Source organism: Bufo gargarizans, chromosome 5 (genome assembly GCF_014858855.1).
Source record: "Bufo gargarizans isolate SCDJY-AF-19 chromosome 5, ASM1485885v1, whole genome shotgun sequence".
Taxonomy (NCBI): domain Eukaryota; kingdom Metazoa; phylum Chordata; class Amphibia; order Anura; family Bufonidae; genus Bufo; species Bufo gargarizans.
In genome coordinates, this window is record NC_058084.1 from 203,873,739 (window position 1) to 203,895,678 (window position 21,940).

The window sequence follows — 21,940 nt, forward strand, 5'->3', positions numbered from 1 at the left end:
CTTCTCTCCTATATGTGGTGGTCTTATCAGAAGAGTCTTCCTACCTTTATGAGGTGGTCTTGTCATAGGTGCCTTCCCCCTGTATGTGGTGGTCCTGTCAAAAGTGTCTTCTCTTTTATATGTGGTGGCTCTTTCAGAGGTGTCTCCCCCCTATATGAGGTGGCCCTGTCATAGGTGACTTCCCCTTTTTGTGGTGGTCCTGTCCGAAGTGTCTTTTCTTCTATTTTTGGTGGCCCTTTCAGAGGTCACTTCCCCCTATATGAGGTGGTCCTGTCATAGGTGTCTTTTCTCCTATTTGTACTTGTGCTGTTACAGGTATCTTCTCTCCTATATGTGGTGGTCCTGTCATATGTGCTTTCTCCTGTATGTGGTTTTCCTTTCAGAGGTGTCTTCTCTCCTATATGTGATGGTCTTGTCAGAAGTTTCTTTTCTCTTATATGTGGTGGTCCTGTCATAGATGTCTTCTGTCCTGTATTTGGTGGTCATGTCTTAGATATCTTCTCTCCTATATGTGGTGATCCTATCAGATTTTTCTTCTCTCCTGTATGTTGTGGTTCTGTCAGAGGTATCTTTTCTCCTATATGTGGTGGTCCTGTCAGATGTGTCTTCGCTCCTATATGTGTTTTGGTCTTATCAGAGGTGTCTTCCCCCTTATATGTGGTGGTCCTCTTGTAGGTGCCTTTCCTCTTCTATGTGGTGGTCCTATCAGAGGTGTCTTCTCTCCTATATGAGATGTTCCTATCATAGGTTCCTTCCCTCTTCTATGTGGTTGTCCTGTCAGTGGTGTCTTCTCTCCTATATGTTGCGATCCTGTCACAGGTGTCTTCCCCCTATATGTGGTGGTCCTATCAGAGGTGTCTTCTCTCCTATATGTTGCAGTCCTGTCACAGGTGTCTTCCCCTCCCCCCTATATGTGGTGGTCCTATCAGAGGTGTATTCTCTACTGCTTGTGGTGGTCCTATCAGAGGTGTCTTCTCTCCTATATGTGGTGGTCCTATCAGAGGTGTCTTCTTTCCTATATGTGGTGGTCCTATTGGAGGTGTCTTCTCTCCTAAATGTTGCGGTCCTGTCACAGGTGTCTTCCCCTCCCCCCTATATGTGGTGGTCCTATCAGAGGTGTCTTCTCTCCTATATGTTGCGGTCCTGTCACAGGTGTCTTCCCCTCCCCCCTATATGTGGTGGTCCTATCAGAGGTGTATTCTCTACTGCTTGTGGTGGTCCTATCAGAGGTGTCTTCTCTCCTATATGTGGTGGTCCTATCAGAGGTGTCTTCTCTCCTATATGTGGTGGTCCTATCAGAGGTGTCTTCTCTTCTATATGTGGTGGTCCTATTGAAGGTGTCTTCTCTCCTATATGTTGCGGTCCTGTCACAGGTTTCTTCCCCCCCTATATGTGGTGGTCCTATCAGAGGTGTATTCACTACTGCTTGTGGTGGTCCTATCAGAGGTGTCTTCTCTCCTATATGTGGTGGTCCTATCAGAAGTGTCTTCTCTCCTATATGTGGTGGTCCTATCAGAGGTGTCTTCTCTCCTATATGTGGTGGTCTTATCAGAGGTGTATTCTCTACTGTTTGTGGTGGTCCTATCAGAGGTGTCTTCTCTCCTATATGTGGTGGTCCTATCGGAGGTATCTTCTCTACTATATGTTGCAGTCCTGTCACAGGTTTCTTCCCCCCCCCCCTATATGTGGTGGTCCTATCAGAGGTGTATTCTCTACTGCTTGTGGTGGTCCTATCAGAGGTGTCTTCTCTCCTATATGTGGTGGTCCTATCAGAGGTGTATTCTCTACTGTTTGTGGTGGTCCTATAGAAGTGTCTTCCCCACTATATATGTGGTGGCCCTAATTACTCTCCTCTCTCCACCTGATGAATACAGTGAATCTGCAGAGCATTTAGTTTGTTGGGGTTCTGTCTCGGGCGCATCCCTCCTCCTGCACAGGAATTAATAAGAATGTAGATGGAACAAGTTACAAAATTTTGAGAAGAAACTAAAGCCCCTCACCCTCCCTCTTTGCAGTCATTACGCAGTCTCTGTCTTCTGTCGGTTTAGGGACCAATAATTTATTCAGCGTCTCTCTCAAGATCTCCCCCAGTGCACGTCGTTGTAATAATTAATTATTGTAACGAGCTGTGACTGTCGATCGCTTCCCCACAATAGGATTTGGGGACTCTCCCCCGGTAAATCTTGTCAGCTCTCATTAATGTGACAAAAGGCTACAAATTAAGATCTGTTAATTTAATGTTTTCTCACCAAGATTTAAATAGCGGAAGGGACCCAGAGCGTCGCCGAGCGCCTTTGATTCCCTGCACTTTATTTTGGTATAAATTTCCATTCATTATTATTTTCTTTGCCGGCGTAGCCCTCAATTAGCGTGATGGCTCCATTAAAGAAGCAAAGGCTTCGCCTTTAATTATCACAACAAAACACCTCGTTCCAGCCCGGAGAGAGGCCCTATATTGACATAAGCTGGGGTTAGAAAATTTAATTAGCCGCCCGTATCAAATTTATGCCATTCATATAGTTGGCTTTGATCTGCGCCGTACAATCCCCAAGATTTTTGTCTCTATTAAATGAGAATGCTGGAATGTTACTTATTTATTTCTCCTATTATTCTTAATTTTTCCACTTTCTTTATTTCCTTCTAAGGCAAGGTCAGCCGGTATACCCAATCACAACCGGGGGCTTCCGACATCCCTACCCCACAGCTCTTACCGTCAATGCTTCCATGTCAAGGTGAGTTGACATTTTCATTCTGGTTGTAAAAATGGTCCTCAAGTTATTAGGACCCCGATGCAACCCCTGACACCCCCTATAACTATTAAACTTGGGAGGTGGGAAGACGTAACATAGATCTCATAAAGGAAGCCCAGAACATAATCTATAATTTGCTGCAAATATTTCATGTTGTGTTGGGTGGGTTAGGACAAGTCGTGTGCATGTTTTAGATCCACAATGTCAAAGATCTGATAATGTAACTAGAAATTCTATATAATTGGATTACTTTTGTATAATATTTATATGTATGTATATATATATATTATTGGATATCATTTCTGCCGATGGAGCACAGCGACACCTTCAGGTTATTATATGACCTACAGTGCATAGAAAAGAGGAGTCATGCATAAAAAATAGAAAAATTTAAAAGCATCGGAAATCATTTCCAACCCCATGTCAATGTATAGTTTTCTCCTTATTTCTGTATACTTTTCTCTAACATGCAGTTCAGTTCTGGAGTCTATTTACAAATTTGACCTAGAAGTGTGTGTAAAGTTATATATATATATATATATTTTTTTTTTAACAGATATATTCATATATATACATATATCTGTTGCATTGGTTGAGTTATAGGAAGAGTTTGATTGCAGATCATCAGTCAGAATAAATCCTATTAGATGTAACAAGTAACAGTATTCAGCTTTATGTATAAAGTTCTTGTATGTGGAGTCAGCTGGAGGCCATAAGTGCATGGTGCAGACTGGATACATTGTTTCATGTGTTCTCTAATGTGTGGTACAATGATACAGTTTGCTTCCACTGCCTGTTCTGCCCAGTCCTGGTGAGAATTGGCCCATTTAGGGTGTAGTAACGCTCCAGTCTGTGATTAGTCAGACTTCTATATATTGTATCATTCCAGCACTTAGTGATGAACAGCGGTTATTGGAGATTTGGATCCTGTGTTCTATAATAATACCACAACATTTCTCTCGATACTTTGTTGCGTCATATTGCAGTTTATGACCGTTCTTTGGACCGCGTCTGTCGGGTGCAGCTCAGGTCTTAAATGCTATGTAAGCCTTTGGAGGCATTTTTGGTTTATGATTGCATTTTAATCATTTTCGGCTAAAAATCTTATTTTAAATTGGCCATTCTGTGACAGTTTGACTGGTACTTTCACTTTCACTTTGTGCCAAACCTTATCTCTAAACTACTAACAGGTCATAAACAATTATCTAAGGCTACTTTCAGACTCGTGGTTTGTGCGGATCTGTCATGGACGGATCCGTTCAGTTAATGCAATTCTGCAGGAATGGAGACTGAACTGATACGAACTGATGTATTCTGAGCAAGGCTACTTTCACACTCGCATTTTGGCTTTCCGTTTGTGAGATCCGTCATGGACTCTCTCACAAGCCTCCAAAACGGATCAGTTTGCATTCTAATGCATTCTAATGCATTCTGAATGGAAAAGGATCCGCTCAGAATGCATCAGTTTGCTTCCGATCAGTCTCCATTCCTCTCTGGAGGCCGCCTGCAGCGTTTTGCTATCCGCCTGACGAAACAGAGCCAAACGTCAACATTTCTATTGTGCCAAGAAAACGGATCCGCCCCCATTGACTTACATTGTGGGTCAGGACAGATAGAAAACGGATCCGTGTCCCATTGACTTTCAACGGAGTTCATGACGGATCCGTCTTGGCGATGTTACAGACAATACAAACGGATCCGTTCATGACCGATGCATGCGGTTGTGTTATTGTAACGGATCAGTTTTTGCAGATCCATGATGGATCCGCCCAAAACGCGCGTGTGAAAGTAGCCTTAGCATATTCTTATTAGTAAGATAAGAACTGAGCCATAATTTAGTGTTATGTTAGAGAGGAGATATAAGGAGCCCATCAGCTCCCCAGCTGACGGAAAAGACAGACAAGCCACAGGCTGCTACTAGAGCATCTCAGCTCTGTACAGAAAGAAGGATTCCATATTTGTAATAAAGATCAATTGAAAAAATGATTTCGAGCTTAAAATAAGTACAATTCAGTAATAAAACAATTGCCCGAATGGTGTCCATAGCATTTAATGTTTTCCCCTTCTCGACAGATAGCTGCATCTTTACAATATCATTTACGAGCCTGTAAACCCAGGGGTGCAAAAATGTCCAAAATAACATCTAATATCTGGGACTAGGAAGCCTGTGCCTTAATGGGGTGAGAGTCACCCTGTGTATGAGGTACGGTGAGGGTTCAGGGTCTTTTGACCAATCCCACAGGGCTATTGGTCCAGGGGGCCAGAGACAATTCACTAATGTAACAAGACGTTGTGCTTTAATACAATGCATGAGCTCAAGTGTGAGGGAAGGGACCCACGGCCTTTAGTGAGGGGCCCAAGCATTCTGCAGATATTATACATTGTAACCAATGGTCTAAAAGTGAGTTATGGGCTGTATAGGGGCTGTAGGGCCAGGAGGCGTTATTGTAGCTCTGCCGGCAGCTGCGGGGTTAATGCACCGAGCGGAGGTATGTTGCCGGTAGGATTATTATTAGCGAGCGCGGGACACCTTGGGATTCTTTTTTTTCCCTCGTTTTTGGGCTGCCATCCAAAGTTGGCAGAATGAAAGGTGTCTGGTTACAAAGAGTATACAGCAAATTAAATACATTATTGTGATAATGGGCTGACACGAGTACAGGTCCATTAGACACATGACAGTTATGGGAATGCAGGCGCTGCACCCTGTTCTGTCGTAGCCTTTGATATTCATTCAATGCAGCGCCGGGGCCAGGGATTCTCAGAATGAAGTGAAGGGTCATTATACTTTAAACACCGTGGAGAAACCTAGATTGGCAATTAAACAGCACTTGCTGACACTCACCGGTGCCACCCTGTGACCCCCTTTCGATTGAGATGTTGGAGCTTGGGGCCCTCAGCATGTTAAATTGGTGAAAGGCACTTCTCCTGACGAGGGCATCTCTCAAACCGTCGAGCTTCAAAGAGAAGCCACATCATGTATAAACCATAAAGTGGGCGCAACGGGCTGGCGAAAAAAAAAAAAAATCCCAGGCAGGAAGAGATGAAATGTTCCAAGCGCGAGAAGATAATGATAAATTCAATGCAAGAGAAGGCAGAATGGCGGCAGCCGATAAAGAGATGCGTCCCACTGCTTATGCATGAAATCAAGACGACGAGATGACACGCGCTCGAGAGAAGCATCAACAGAGGCTCCGAAAATCCCCAGGACGACAGGAGCCCCTGAGACAACAGGAAAAAAATTAGTTGTTCCTAATAAGTTGTCTCATCATTATCTCCTGGCTCCGAGCCATGAAAGGAGACGGGCGTCTAATGAGCTGCGCTTTATGGGGCATGGTCTCACCTTGGGAATGAGGAAGCAAAGGAAAGCTCCTTATTTCCATGTAGCCAAATGCACCTTTTGTGTGGATCCCACTGCGAGCGGCGGAGGGCTCAGCGCCTATAGGACGGGTCATATAGAAGCGCCTTGTAGGGTCATCATCTACTGCATTGTCTCCCGGGGTTCCATACGATATCAGCCCACTGACCTCCACATATCGCAGTGATCCTTAAATTCTCTGTGGCCTTATGCGTCTTCTGACGCATTCACCGCTCTCTCTATATGAACCAAATTATTTCCAGAAGGAAGACACAAACCCGCCTCATGGAGTAAGAAGAAAGTGTCTACCTTTTTTCAGAGTCTCTGCTTGCTGTCAGCGAATGTGGACATTGAGAACACTGAGTACATTGAGTAAATCCCGGCTCTGATATAACATTTTTCACAGCTGAGGTTTTTGCTACATTTGTATCCAGTCCAGACAATTCTTTGTGTAGTAAACAGCCAGACCGATACATTTCCCCTGCACTGATACATTGTAACAATCAGGACAGAAGGGAGATTGCTGTGGATGGCTTTCAGACTGGATAAGATGCAGGGACACGTTCAGCAGGGAGAAGTCTGGACAGGTTCCCGTTCACTGACAGCAAGTAGATAGGTTAAAATTGTAAGAAATAGAGGAAAATGATAAAAACTAGAAACTTAATTAACAATGTAAAATTGTTGGTAAATTGTTCTTAGAACTGACTGCAGGAGACAGTATGTGCTCCTACTACACCACCCAGCATTTCCTAACGGCTCTGCATACTGGGAGGTGTACTTCTGTTTCCTCACGACTTCTGGCCCTGGTGTAATATATAAATGTGAATCTGCCTCATAGACGATCTCCTCGCCTGGCTTATCTGATGTCCTTTCAGATAGCACCCTGTGGAGTCATAATGGGGGGTCTTGTTATGGGGCCCCTCTATTATCCAGAGTGGAGGGCCAGCGCATTCCTACATTCTGTACACGGTCATTCATTGCAATGGAAATGGTGCGACCTAGAGGTGAAGTCATATACACATATGACAATGAGCCTGGGCCCCTATGGCTGCACTGTGGCCCCTGTGTCTGCATTCACCTTTATCAGTAGCATCCTTTCTACATGCACATCAGCATCAACCCACCATGCTGACGCCATCCATTCTCAGCCCCCCCTCCCCCCCTCAGCCCCCCCATGGTGCATTATAATTAAAATCTACTTTTATGAGGCGCTAAGCAAAGTTTCCCCTGTTATCAGCCATGTCAGGGGAGAGGATGACTGTAGGACAGGAGAATACAGTCTATTGCCGCCTGTTATCAGCCATGTCAGGGGAGAGGATGACTGTAGGACAGGAGAATACAGTCTATTGCCGCCTGTTATCAGCCATGTCAGGGGAGAGGATGACTGTAGGACAGGAGAATACAGTCTATTGCTCCCTGTTATCAGCCATTCAGGGGAGAGGATGACTGTAGGACAGGAGAATACAGTCTATTGCCCCCTGGTATCAGCCATTTCAGGGGAGAGGATGACTGTAGGACAGGAGAATACAGTCTATTGCCCCCTGTTATCAGCCATTTCAGGGGAGAGGATGACTGTAGGACAGGAGAATACAGTCTATTGCCCCTGTTATCAGCCATTTCAGGGGAGAGGATGACTGTAGGACAGGAGAATACAGTCTATTGCTCCCTGTTATCAGCCATTTCAGGGTAGAGGATGACTGTAGGACAGGAGAATACAGTCTATTGCTCCCTGTTATCAGCCATTTCAGGGGAGAGGATGACTGTAGGACAGGAGAATACAGTCTATTGCCCCCTGTTATCAGCCATGTCAGGGGAGAGGATGACTGTAGGACAGGAGAATACAGTCTATTGCCCCCTGTTATCAGCCATTTCAGGGGAGAGGATGACTGTAGGACAGGAGAATACAAGTCTATTGCCCCCTGTTATCAGCCATTTCAGGGGAGAGGATGACTGTAGGACAGGAGAATACAGTCTATTGCCCCCTGTTATCAGCCATTTCAGGGGAGAGGATGACTGTAGGACAGGAGAATACAGTCTATTGCCCCTGTTATCAGCCATTTCAGGGGAGAGGATGACTGTAGGACAGGAGAATACAATCTATTACTCCCTGTTATCAGCCATTTCAGGGGAGAGGATGACTGTAGGACAGGAGAATACAGTCTATTGCCCCCTGTTATCAGCCATTTCAGGGGAGAGGATGACTGTAGGACAGGAGAATACAGTCTATTGCCCCCTGTTATCAGCCATTTCAGGGGAGAGGATGACTGTAGGACAGGAGAATACAGTCTATTGCCTCCTGTTATCAGCCATTTCAGGGAGGAGGATGACTGTAGGACAGGAGAATACAGTCTATTGCCCCCTGTTATCAGCCATTTCAGGGGAGAGGATGACTGTAGGACAGGAGAATACAGTCTATTGCCCCCTGTTATCAGCCATTTCAGAGGAGAGGATGACTGTAGGACAGGAGAATACAGTCTATTGCTCCCTGTTATCAGCCATTTCAGGGGAGAGGATGACTGTAGGACAGGAGAATACAGTCTATTGCTCCCTGTTATCAGCCATTTCAGGGAGAGGATGACTGTAGGACAGGAGAATACAGTCTATTGCTCCCTGTTATCAGCCATTTCAGGAGGAGAGGATGACTGTAGGACAGGAGAATACAGTCTATTGCTCCCTGTTATCAGCCATTTCAGAGGAGAGGATGACTGTAGGACAGGAGAATACAGTCTATTGCTCCCTGTTATCAGCCATTTCAGGGGGGAGGATGACTGTAGGACAGGAGAATACAGTCTATTGCTCCTCTGTTATCAGCCATTTCAGGGGAGAGGATGACTGTAGGACAGGAGAATACAGTCTATTGCCCCCTGTTATCAGCCATTTCAGGGGAGAGGATGACTGTAGGACAGGAGAATACAGTCTATTGCCCCCTGTTATCAGCCATTTCAGGGGAGAGGATGACTGTAGGACAGGAGAATACAGTCTATTGCTCCCTGTTATCAGCCATTTCAGGGGAGAGGATGACTGTAGGACAGGAGAATACAGTCTATTGCTCCCTGTTATCAGCCATTTCAGGGGAGAGGATGACTGTAGGACAGGAGAATACAGTCTATTGCCCCCCTGTTATCAGCCATTTCAGGGGAGAGGATGACTGTAGGACAGGAGAATACAGTCTATTGCTCCCTGTTATCAGCCATTTCAGGGGAGGAGGATGACTGTAGGACAGGAGAATACAGTCTATTGCTCCTCTGTTATCAGCCATTTCAGGGGAGAGGATGACTGTAGGACAGGAGAATACAGTCTATTGCCCCCTGTTATCAGCCATTTCAGGGGAGAGGATGACTGTAGGACAGGAGAATACAGTCTATTGCCCCTCTGTATCAGCCATTTCAGGGGAGAGGATGACTGTAGGACAGGAGAATACCGTCTATTGCCTCCCTGTTATCAGCCCATTTCAGGGAGAGGATGACTGTAGGACAGGAGAATACAGTCTATTGCCCCTGTTATCAGCCATTTCGCGGGAGAGGATGACTGTAGGACAGGAGAATACAGTCTATTGCCCCCGTATCAGCACATTTCAGGGGAAGAGGATGGACTGTAGGACAGGAGGAATACAGTCCAATGCCCTGTTATCAGCCCATTTCAGATGAGAGATGACTGTAGGACAGGAGGAATACAGTCTATTGCCCTCTGTATCAGCCATTTCAGGGAGAGGATGACTGTAGGACAGGAGAATACAGTCTATTGCCCCTGTTATCAGCCATTTCAGGGGAGAGGATGACTGTAGGACAGGAGAATACAGTCTATTGCCCTCTGTATCGCCATTTCAGGGGACTGAGGATGACTGTAGGACAGGAGAATACAGTCTATTGCCCCCTGTTATCAGCCATTTCAGGGAGAGGATGACTGGTAGGACAGGAGAATACAGTCTATTAGCCCCCTGTTATCAGCCATGTCAGGGGAGAGGATGACTGTAGGACAGGAGAATACAGTCTATTGCCTCCTGTTATCAGCCATTTCAGGGGAGAGGATGACTGTAGGACAGGAGAATACAATCTATTGCCCCTGTTATCATCCATTTCAGGGGAGAGGATTGACTGTAGGACAGGAGAATACAGTCCTATTGCCTCCTGTTATCAGCCATTTCAGGATGAGAGGATGACTGTAGGACAGAGAATACAGTCTATTGCCTCCTGTTATCAGCCATTTCAGGAGAGAGGATGACTGTAGGACGGAGAATACAGTCTATTGCCTCCTGTTATCAGCCATTTCAGGAGAGAGGATGACTGTAGGACAGGAGAATACAATCTATTGCCTCCTGTTATCAGCCATTTCAGGGGAGAGGATGACTGTAGGACAGGAGAATACATCTATTGCCCCTGTTATCAGCCATTTCAGGGGAGAGGATGACTGTAGGACAGGAGAATACAGTCTATTGCCTCCTGTTATCAGCCATTTCAGGGAGAGGATGACTGTAGGACAGGAGAATACAGTCTATTGCCTCCTGTTATCAGCCATTTCAGGAGAGAGGATGACTGTAGGACAGGAGAATACAGTCTATTGCCTCCTGTTATCAGCCATTTCAGGAGAGAGGATGACTGTAGGACAGGAGAATACAATCTATTGCCCCCTGTTATCAGCCATTTCAGGGGAGAGGATGACTGTAGGACAGAAGAATACAGTCTATTGCTCCCTGTTATCAGCCATTTCAGGGGGGAGGATGACTGTAGTACAGGAGAATACAGTCTATTTCCCCCTGTTATCAGCCATTTCAGGGGAGAGGATGACTGTAGGACAGGAGAATATAGTCTATTGCTCCCTGTATTCAGCCATTTCAGGGGAGAGGATGACTGTAGGACAGGAGAATACAGTCTATTGCCCCCTGTTATCAGCCATTTCAGGGGAGAGGATGACTGTAGGACAGGAGAATACAGTCTATTGCCCTCTGTTATCAGCCATTTCAGGGGAGAGGATGACTGTAGGACAGGAGAATACAGTCTATTGCCCTCTGTTATCAGCCATTTCAGGGGAGAGGATGACTGTAGGACAGGAGAATACAGTCCATTGCCCCTGTTATCAGCCATTTCAGGGGAGAGGATGACTGTAGGACAGGAGAATACAGTCTATTGCCCCTGTTATCAGCCATTTCAGGGGAGAGGATGACTGTAGGACAGGAGAATACAGTCTATTGCTCCCTGTTATCAGCCATTTCAGATGAGAGGATGACTGTAGGACAGGAGAATACAGTCTATTGCTCCCTGTTATCAGCCATTTCAGGGGAGAGGATGACTGTAGGACAGGAGAATACAGGCTATTGCTCCCTGTTATCAGCCATTTTTGGCCATGAAGTGTAGTTTTAGTGCAGATGAATGCATTGCCTATTATTTGCTCTGGCTGACATTGGGGTTATAAGTGAGTGACCCCCCTACTTCCTCCATATACCCCAATGAGGCTCATGTTGACTTTCCCTTTTATAATACCTCCAGGGGCAGAACTGTAGGGGTGCAGAGGTTGCCCCGGGCGTTGCCTCCAGCTCTTCTGCGAACCATGAGGGTGACGGCACCGTAAACAGAATGTGACGTTGAGAGCTGATGTGTTATTTTTTTGGGGGGGGTTGTTCCTCTGCAGCTTTGTTTGGATGAATTGATGTCCTATGATATTGGATTAGGTTTTCGTCCCCATATGGGACTGCTATGAATGTATTCTGGGGTATGACGCCATAGCATGTAGATCGTAAGCCCTCGCGGGCAGGGCCCTCTCTCCTTCTGTACCAGTTTGTAACTCATCTTGTTTATGATTAGTGCAATTGTCTGTATTATGTATGTGCACCGCTTATCATATGAATAAATAATAATAATGATAATAGTATATGCTGGTGCCATTGTATAATGAATGCATTTCTTGTTAATGAGACATCCCTCCCCTTTCATTCATCTTTATTCTGACAATTTACACAGTTTTCTCTCCTCCAGATTCCCCCCACACATGGTACCGCCACATCACAGTTTACATACAACTGGAATCCCTCATCCCGCCATAGTGAACCCAACCGTCAAGCAGGAATCTTCGCAGAGTGACGTGGGATCCCTGCACAGCTCGTGAGTCTGCCCTTTACCTTTCCGTATCTGCCCCTAGATCTGACGCTACGGCCCGCGCGCCGCCCGACCTGCTGTCCACGTAGCGCCACAATACGGAGCTAATCTAATGCTTGTGCTGTTTTGTTTCTTCCGATGCAGAAAACATCAGGATTCCAAAAAAGAAGAAGAAAAGAAGAAACCTCATATAAAAAAACCTCTTAACGCGTTTATGTTGTATATGAAAGAAATGCGAGCAAAAGTGGTCGCAGAATGCACGTTAAAAGAGAGCGCCGCCATCAACCAGATCCTCGGCCGGAGGGTGAGTGTCGCCTTCATCCCTCCTCCCATCATTCAGTATAGGGGAGTGATAGTCCAGCAGTAATGGGAGCAATACAACCAGCATGATGGGGATTATACTTCTCCAATCACAGATAGATAGATGATTGATAGATAGATAGATATAAGATAGATAGATATAAGATAGATAGATAAGAGATAGATAGATAAGAGATAGATATATATAAGATAGATATAAGATATATAGATAGGAGATATTTTTCTGTATTATATAGAATAACACCGGCTCCTCTTCTTCTCCGTACAGTGGCATGCGTTATCAAGGGAGGAGCAAGCGAAATACTACGAGCTGGCACGGAAGGAACGGCAGCTGCACATGCAGCTTTACCCCGGTTGGTCAGCAAGGGATAACTATGTAGGTTCCTATGTAGGTGGTATTTATTCCCCTTCTATAGAGCTTTACATTGTTTTATTGCAGGGCTTCTCCAGATGATTGTGTAGCATCCTGCCACTCTTACTGAATGCTGCGGTCACAGTAGGTCTCTGTATACAGGATGGATATACAGACAGAGACTTTAAATCTAATCACAATAGGAAACCAGGGAGAAACAAATGTATTGAAGGGGTTGTGACAAGTTTTGAGGTTATCCCCTATCCCCCATTGGCGACAACCAGCTGATCGGTGGGGGTCCGCTGGGGCGCTGTGCTCGGCTATCTCCGGGATTCTCGTAGAAAATGAACGGAGCGTCAGGGCGCCAGTCAGTTACCCCTTATCCTGTGGATGGGGATAAGTTCAAAACTTGGCACAACCAGTTTTAGTAAAAGTTGCAGGATGACGTGTACAGACCGGTGCAGATGGAAGCCCCGTTATCATCTGTTGAGAGTATGAAACACGACAAGGTTACTTTCAAAGTGAAAGGCGAGACGTCTTCTCCGCAGCCCCTTCATTATTTCCCACAGTTTGCGCTGACGTCGTAGACAAAGTTGTTGCTTTATTCCCCCTTTCTTCCTCTTCAGTCTCCATTCCTAGCTTCCCTTTCCCAAAATTTTGTCTCTTATTTTCCCATTGTTTTATTATGTAACCTTCTTCAATTTTCCTTTGTCTGCCCTTCTCTTTCCTTCCTTTTTTTATCCACTTCCTTACAGTTTCCTCTTTATTAAGTCCACTACTTCCAGGTCCATGTTCCTTAATTATCCTCAGATTTCCTTCCCTTTTGCTATTGTTTTTTTACATTTCTATTTCCCTTATTGCTAACTGTATCAATTATTTTCCTTCCATTCATTTATCATCTTTTTTCACTTAATTTCCTTCTATTCTCTCCCTTCTGTTCATCATTCTGTTCTGCTTCACTTTCCCCATTTTTCGTTTCTACCCCTACCTTTCCTTTTTTTCTTTCCCCCTTTTCCTTTCTGAATTATTCCTCCTTCCTTCCCTTCTGTAATTTTTTGATTTCCTTTGTCCTACTATTTCTTTTCTATACCCTTACTTTCTTTATTTTGTTATTTTTCCTTCTTTCCTGCTCCTTTTCCCTTTTCTTCGTATACCCTTCCGATTACATTTACCTTTTTTGTTTCTGTCCTTCCATCTGTCCTCTCCTTTACCCTTTTTCCTCCTACTCCTTCCCTACCTCCTCTTTTTTTGCTTCTCCTTCACCTTCCCTTCTTCTCTTTCTCACTTTTCCTTTCTTAATCATCCTCTCTATCCCTCCCCTTTGTTCTTTAATCTGCCTTTCCCATCCCCTTCCTCTTTCCCATCTTCACTTTTCTATTCCTTCCTCCTTTGATTCTATTCCTCTCTTTCAGTCTGTGTTTCCCATTTGCTTCCACTTTCCCCTCTCCTACCCCTTCCCTTTCTTACTTTTCCTTCCCTTCATCCTCTCCTTTCCTTCTCCTCTGTTCTCCACTCTGCATTTTCCCTCCGTTTCCACTTTCCCTTCTCCTTCCCTTCCTCACTTTTCTCTCCCTTGCTCCTTTCCTTCTCCTCTGTTCTTTAATCTGTGTTTCCTATCCGTTTCCACTTCCCCCTGTCCTATCCTCTCCTTTCCTCACTTCTCCTTCCCTTCCTCCTCCTTCCCTTCCCCTCTGTCCTTTAATCTATGTTTCCCATCTGCTTTCTCTTTCCCCTCTACTTCCCTTCTCTTTCTTCCTTCCTCCTCTTGGGAGAGCTCTTTGTAAACTTCTTTCCCATGAATAATACATATTTCCTTTGGTGGATCTAGAATAATTCGCTCCACCCGGATGTCTCTGCCGCTTCTCTCGTCTCTTTCTGTTGATGACCCCGAATGTTATGGTTTTTGTAGCATGATGGTTGCTGTAGTCCAGTCTCTTCCTATTGGCCACATTTGGCTCATTTCCTGATTGTGATAACTGTATACAATGTATCATGCTCCTGACCATTGCTATACCATCCAGTCAACTCCTGAGACTCTGAGGGCCCAGGGGCCACTAGCAGATCAGACATAGCAGCTATGGATGTTGACTCACCTGTATGTAGATGTATTGTAGACCTTCTCCCCTTGTGTAAACTGGATCTGTCTTTTATGTTTCCTCTTTAGGGGAAGAAAAAGAAGAGGAAAAGAGACAAGCAGCCAGGAGAGAGTAACGGTAAGTAACCCCCACCCTATAGTGCCCCTCCTTCCCATCATCCCTGCCAGCATACCCAGGGTGGTATCTGACTGTACGACCCCTCCACCAGTGATTAGTCAACCCCATATATAGCCCCCCCTAACATGTCCATAGTTTCCGTAACGCCCCTCCCCCGAACCCATTGTTTCCAATGCCATTGGTCTAAGTCTAGATTTGACGTGAACTTTGCATGTAACGCTAGAAATGTTGTATCCTGAGATTGACTTAATATTAACTGTAAAGTATTGGCAACCAGCCTGTAGTTTAATGCCGCCATAACTGTGTGGTGTTTACCATGCGTGTGCAAGCATGTGTGCGTCTGCGTGTGGGTGTGAGGTCTGTGGCCGGGGGTCTTTGCTGCATGCTTTACTGGGGTAATTCCCTGTCCACATCCCTGTGTAATTCAGGCATTAAGGAGGTTTGACGATATCTGAGATCTAGCGCTACATGCCGTATATACCAGTGACCGTCTCCAGACTATTGTGTAATTTGTTCTTATTTTTCAGAACACAACGAATGTTACCTAAACCCTTGCCTTTCACTTCCTCCGATTACAGGTGCTAAGCCATTTTTTGGACTTATTCCTATAAGTTTATGATTTGATTGTTTTCCCTGACAATGCATTTTATCGCCATCATAATTTTATTAACATAAACCACTTCTTGTGAGAGAGGACAGGAAAGAGAAGGAACCCGACGCAGCAAATTCCGATCACCGCCCCGGACACACAGTTGCTCTGGCTTTAAGCTTTGGTAAAGGTGGGGGGGGATGGTTGCACTATAGAGGTAGGCAGAGAGTATACTGAGAGTTGTAGTTCTACACGTCAGCGCAGGATACAGGACCTGGACGTGCCTTGTTGTGTCTTTTACTACCGTATACTGTGCTTTCACTAATAATTAACTCCTCGTCGTTGCTTTGCTAAATGTAATAGAGGAAATGCTGGCAGTTGCTATGGGGTGAGAGTATGCCCCAATATAGGTTCTCCCAGTTGCCCTCAATTTTGGGTGCTGTGACACCTGCCTGAAAGTCATACCACTCCTCTCTATGCTTGTATATCAAGGGGATGTGCCATATATTAGTAAAATTGTATCTGCTAGTAAGAGTTTGCCCATTGGATCCCCTGCACCCAAAAATGGCTCAAACCTTCTAAAAAAATACAGAAACCTCATCCACCGGGTTCTGTAACAGATGTGGACATTCACCTTGTGCACAGAATGTCTCAATGACCCTAATAGAATGCACTGTGGATGTTCTCTGCTCCTCAGAGGAGTTATTTTCCTAATGTTGGTCCCACCCCCGCTTTAGAAAAAAAAGGAGGAGCAGAGGGCACACCCTTTAATGCATGCTACATACAGGCCCATCCATGTCTTGCAGAAATCTCCAGCCCTTGGGTAGACACAGACTCATCTACGACTTCTGGTTCTGGTTAGGTTTCCACCAGTTGGAAGAAGATACATGTATAAGATTTCCTGTGAGCAGCAGGTTGTGATATTGGTCCGCTGAACATCAATTTGATATCTGCCCCCCATAGAAGGTCAATAACCTGCATAATGGGAGGTCATTTGTATTGAACAATGGTGGTCCCACCCCTGCCCATATGATGGCCTGGAGCATAGGCGACCCGTCTACTGCATGCTCCCTGAATGTGCACACATAACTGTACCTCCTCCAGTCTCCATCCTCGTAGTTGCTTATTCTGCAACTACGGAAAGAGGGAACTATCGTAGACAGCCCCGAGTCCTCCATGCTGACGATGCCCACAGTATTTGCACTACTTTCCCTGCCTCGGAGCAGAATGGAGACTGTAGTCTTATATACAATGGAGAACCTCACGTCCAATCTCCCGTAAATCCTTGCATAATGAGAACTTCTTAGACGTTGTGCTTTAATTCTTCACCGTTTTCAAGATCTCTGTTTGCTGTCAGTGAATGGTAACACTCTTCTATACACCCAGAGCTAGCCCTGCTCACTTCACCAATGGTCTGTTACAATGTATCAGTGTAGACATAAACAAATCCCTCTCCGGTCCTGGACTCTTACCTGCACTGCAACATTGTAACAAGCCCTATCAGCCGTGTGTGCGGGACTAGGTCAGTATGGTGGGTTGGCAGCCTGTAGATGTACACAGCATATGATTTATTCAGTGACACCAAGCAGAACTTTTTTCCTTAATTATCCGGGTCAGCTTTATTAAGGCTATGTTCACATCTGCATTGGAGCCTCCATCGCAGGTTATCTTAATTTGTCATAGAAAAATTTTCATCATCCAAGCGAGGGGCACCTCAGAGGAACCCAGCGGATCCCATTGTAAGTCCATTGGATCTGTCTGCTGCCAGTGGTGCCCACGCAGAGACCGCATCCTGGTTTCTGATTGTAATGGATAGGCAATGTTTGTGGATACATTTTTGGTTATTTGCATTCTGTCTATAAATGTGGGAAAATAGACAGATATATTTCATATTAGACAATATCCATGCTGACGGTTTCCTTTAGACGTATATTGGATTGTTAGACTATTTATGACAGGGGCATCCTAGGATAATGTTGTGCCAAATGCAGTAGTCATGGGCAGAGCAGTCCTATGTCGGTCCCTTGTAGAAGGACGTGGTCGTATGTTGTCACATGCTTTAAGCCAGAGCATCCATGTGAGGGGAGGTGATGCGTATTGTCGTCCTGGCGCCTCCGGTGGGGAGGCGACTTCCAGCCTTTCCCCAGTGCATGCTGGGTAAAACTCAGGGTGCTCTAGACTCCTTTGTTTCCTGTCATCTTTCAGACATGCCTCAGCTTCCAGCACGTTCTATAATGCATCCTAATTGTCTGTATGTTCCCCGAGAATGTGTCCCCCATAACAGTCTGTTTCCCGAGCGCTCCCCAGACTTCTTGGCGAGACACTAACTATGGGAAAAGCAGGAAAATACCAGACTGTTCCAAAAAGGATTTCCTACAAAAACCTCCTTAATCTAATTTTTTATGTTATTGCTTCTAGAAAGTGTCTTCACTCCAGCATGCTGAACTCTCCGCTTGTGTTTGCTCCCCCCAATCATGCTGCGCATTGCTTCAAAGGCATGCCTCATAGCAGAGCCGCTCGCTCATCCCGCTGCCTGCTCCATCTCTCTCTCTCACTCTCTTTCTTTACATAAGTTGTGACTTACAGATAAATACATTGACTGATGAGCACTTTATAAAGCTGCCGTATCCCCCGGCCGTGTGCACAAAAAGCAGGAGGCAGGAGCTCAGCTACATGGCTTTTATTTCCATGAGAGGGGGCACATACTTTATGTTTATAATTTAGACAGGGTGCACATACTTTTTATGTAGATTGGGTGCACACACTTCTTTATTAGGAGTGTGCATACCTTTTATTTAGATGGGGTGCACATACTTTTTATTTGGGGGTGCACATGCTTTTTTTATTAGGAGTGCACATCCTTTTTTTATTAGGAGTGCACATCCTTTTTTTTATTAGGAGTGCACATCCTTTTTATATTAGGAGTGCATATCCTTTTTATATTAGGAGTGCACATCCTTTTTTTTATTAGGAGTGCACATCCTTTTTTTTTATTAGGAGTGCACATCCTTTTCTTTATTAGGAGTGCGCATCCTTTTTTTTTTATTAGGAGTGCACATCCTTTTTTTTATTAGGAGTGCACATCCTTTTTTTTATTAGGAGTGCACATCCTTTTTTTTATTAGGAGTGCACATCCTTTTTATATTTGGAGTGCGCATCCTTTTTTTTATTAGGAGTGCACATCCTTTTTTTATTAGGAGTGCGCATCCTTTTTTTATTAGGAGTGCACATCCTTTTTTTTATTAGGAGTGCACATCCTTTTTTTTATTAGGAGTGCACATCCTTTTTTTATTAGGAGTGCACATCCTTTTTTTATTAGGAGTGCACATCCTTTTTATATTTGGAGTGCGCATCCTTTTTTTTTATTAAGAGTGCACATCCTTTTTTTATTAGGAGTGCACATCCTTTTCTTTATTAGGAGTGCACATCCTTTTTATATTTGGTGTGCGCATCCTTTTTTTTTATTAGGAGTGCACATCCTTTTTTTTTATTAGGAGTGCACATCCTTTTTTTATTAGGAGTGCACATCCTTTTTTTTATTAGGAGTGCACATCCTTTTTTTTATTAGGAGTGCACATCCTTTTTTTTTATTAGGAGTGCACATCCTTTTTATTGGGTGTACATACCTTTTTTTTATTAGGAGTGCACATCCTTTTTATTGGGTGTACATACCTTTTTTTTTTTTATAGGAGTGCACATTTTATTTGGATGGGGTGCACATGCATCTTTATTGGCAGTGCACATACTTTTTATTTGGATGGGGTGCACATACTTTAAGAAGATAGGGGTAATATCACATAGGACATAAAAATAGTAATAAATCTGCTCATGAGAAAAATCATAGTAATGAAGGGTAATAAAATAAGACACTGCAGCAGATTCACCAAAGCTATAGATGACGTAAACTGTGCAGACCGGATGTATCACAGGGGCTCAGGGCCGTTAGACACTGTTGTCTTTGAACTATCTGGCATATTTTGTGTCATCATTTTGATGCCATTATGGCAGAAATTGTCACATGTTAAGCCCCACCCCTTTTCTGCTAAGACACGCCGAGTCAGGCACAGTGAATTATTATTTTTTTGGGGCACATTTGCTTCATAAATCTCCTGGGAAAAATTTACTAAACCTGTCAAATATTTAGACGGTGCAAACTTTGATTCCTCACAGTGTCTGACGCGGGATGATAAATCTGGTGCATCTGTATGCGGTCTACTCTAACCTTATACAACCTGTTAGTTGGCTTACTTCATGCCAAAATTTTGCACATTGCTGCATCTTAAGCCACCTCCCTTTTCACTAGACCACACCCTTTATATTAGGCCACACCCCTTGTCAGACGATTACCCAAAAAAGTGTCTTGAACACTTAATAAATGTGGTGCAGTGTCCAGTGTCTTTATGTTGGGGGGGGGGGGGGGGGGGTTTAAAACCACAGCACAAACATATTGCAGCTCTAGACAAAAATAATAATAAAAAAATAAAACGAATCTAGATATTTTCCTATTACATTATAAATAGTATAATAAATACATAAAGAAATTTAAAATTATAATAAATGTATTAGGTATAAAAAAAAGTAGTTAAATTACAGCCAAAAGAAACAAATAATAAATAAAGCAATTGCCCATAAGAAGTTGTTCTGTATAGCTCCAGTCTTTGGACACCTGGGGGTACTGCAGCTTTAGTCCTATCTGCCAATGAAGCACAAATTATGCAAGAATCCATTTCCTTCTCTGAACTTCTGTTGATCTCTGTGATTAAACAAGTAATAATGATGACGTTCTGCGCTTTTTGCAATTAGTAACCAGTTCATTGATTTTTTTTTATTATCTTTTCTGTTCCTATTTCTGCTCGCTTCTGTCTTGAACCCATTCAGACCTCAGCGCCCCTAAGAAATGCCGAGCGCGCTTTGGCCTTGATCAGCAGAATAACTGGTGCGGTCCTTGCAGGTGTGTATGGTTATTCCAGATTTAGATATGGCTGGTTTTACCAATTTTGTTTTTCTTTTTAATTTAATTTTATAATTTTTATCTGGTAATTTCCCGCTCTGTGTCTAAAATTAATCGTTAGTCCATGAAGCGGTGGGGGGGCCTATATTTGGGCCCCACAAGGCAGAATGAACCCTTTTGGGACTTCAGGGTCAGTGTCAGGTACTTTCTGGACTAAGACCTAGTTCCTCTTGATAGTTGAGATGAAGGTGGTCCAATGATCATGGTGGTCAACTTCAGACCATGAGGTTGTCCTCACACCAACTTTATATATCCACTAGGAAAAGGTTAAGAGAGTTAATAAATACTCACCTTTTTGAAACCTTTCCGCCAATGACCCATCCTAGGGAGCGTACAGGTAGCGACAGCAAAACCAATGCCCCCTTTGCCCGCATTTTTCTCATTCTTTAATCTACAGCCTCTTGTCCATCACAGTATTTAACAAACTCGCTGACGACCATTGCTGCCTGCTTCTCATCTTCATCGATAATCTATTAACCACCCCAATAAACTGGGCATTCCTGTTGCAGTGAATACACTTGAACAATACACAAAAGCTGCAGAATTTGGCTCTTTGGTTTCTAGTTGTTGACTGTGCAAGACGAGAGCTTGTGAGATTTCCTTCCCATTCTTCTTTTTTTGCCGTTGGTTGTTTTTGTATTGACCTCGGACATTGCTCGTTGCCTTGTCTTGACCATATTGATGTTGGACCTCCATTTACCTCATGAGCAGTCACCATTCTGTCTCTGTACATATAGACTGGTGACTTCCTCTCTATGCATGGTCATTCATTAGTCATGAGTTATCACAAACCATTTTCTATCATCATACCTTCTCCAAAACCCAATCTTACCCCTCATGGTGGATTTGGTTGCCTGATGCCTGACACTGGCCATTCTATGCATCCCACATGTAGTAGAGCGGATCTTTGTCTGTCTCCATCCACTTGGCCTTGTACGGGTCTTCTTGATCATTCCAGATGTTGTGCATGTTAGCCATGGACCGAAGGGGGAATTACCAAATAAAAAATAAAAAAACTGCATATACCATAGGTAACCATAGCTAAGAAAAATGTCTGCAACTGAGCAGTATCCACCATTGTGCTGTATTTTTGTGTGTTTACATTGTGCTAACAGATGCAAATGCTCCTAAGAAGTGTCGAGCATTGTTTGGACTTGACCGGCAGAACCTATGGTGCAAACCGTGCAGGTATATTTATTACAAGGTCCATGGGGAATAACTCAATTCCTTCTGTCCTTCCAAGATCTTGTCTGATGATTC

At 44.2% G+C, this 21,940-nt stretch overlaps 1 protein-coding gene across 14 annotated transcripts in view; it reads left to right on the plus strand.

Annotated features, from left to right (window-relative positions):
- TCF7L2 (transcription factor 7 like 2) overlaps nt 1-21,940 on the plus strand; it is a 191,663-nt gene that overhangs the window by 164,431 nt on the left and 5,292 nt on the right. For 3 of the 14 annotated variants that reach the window (XM_044294990.1, XM_044294984.1, XM_044294981.1), the window contains 7 exons: nt 2,646-2,732; nt 12,060-12,200; nt 12,339-12,498; nt 12,784-12,903; nt 15,032-15,080; nt 15,608-15,658; nt 20,548-20,620. In XM_044294990.1, the coding sequence (XP_044150925.1) occupies nt 2,646-2,732; nt 12,060-12,200; nt 12,339-12,498; nt 12,784-12,903; nt 15,032-15,080; nt 15,608-15,658; nt 20,548-20,620 (681 nt within the window). Of the gene's footprint in view, nt 1-2,645; nt 2,733-12,059; nt 12,201-12,338; nt 12,499-12,783; nt 12,904-15,031; nt 15,081-15,607; nt 15,659-20,547; nt 20,621-21,795; nt 21,869-21,940 lie in introns of all 14 variants that reach the window. The other 11 variants (XM_044294987.1, XM_044294985.1, XM_044294994.1 and 8 more) reach the window with 9 other exon arrangements.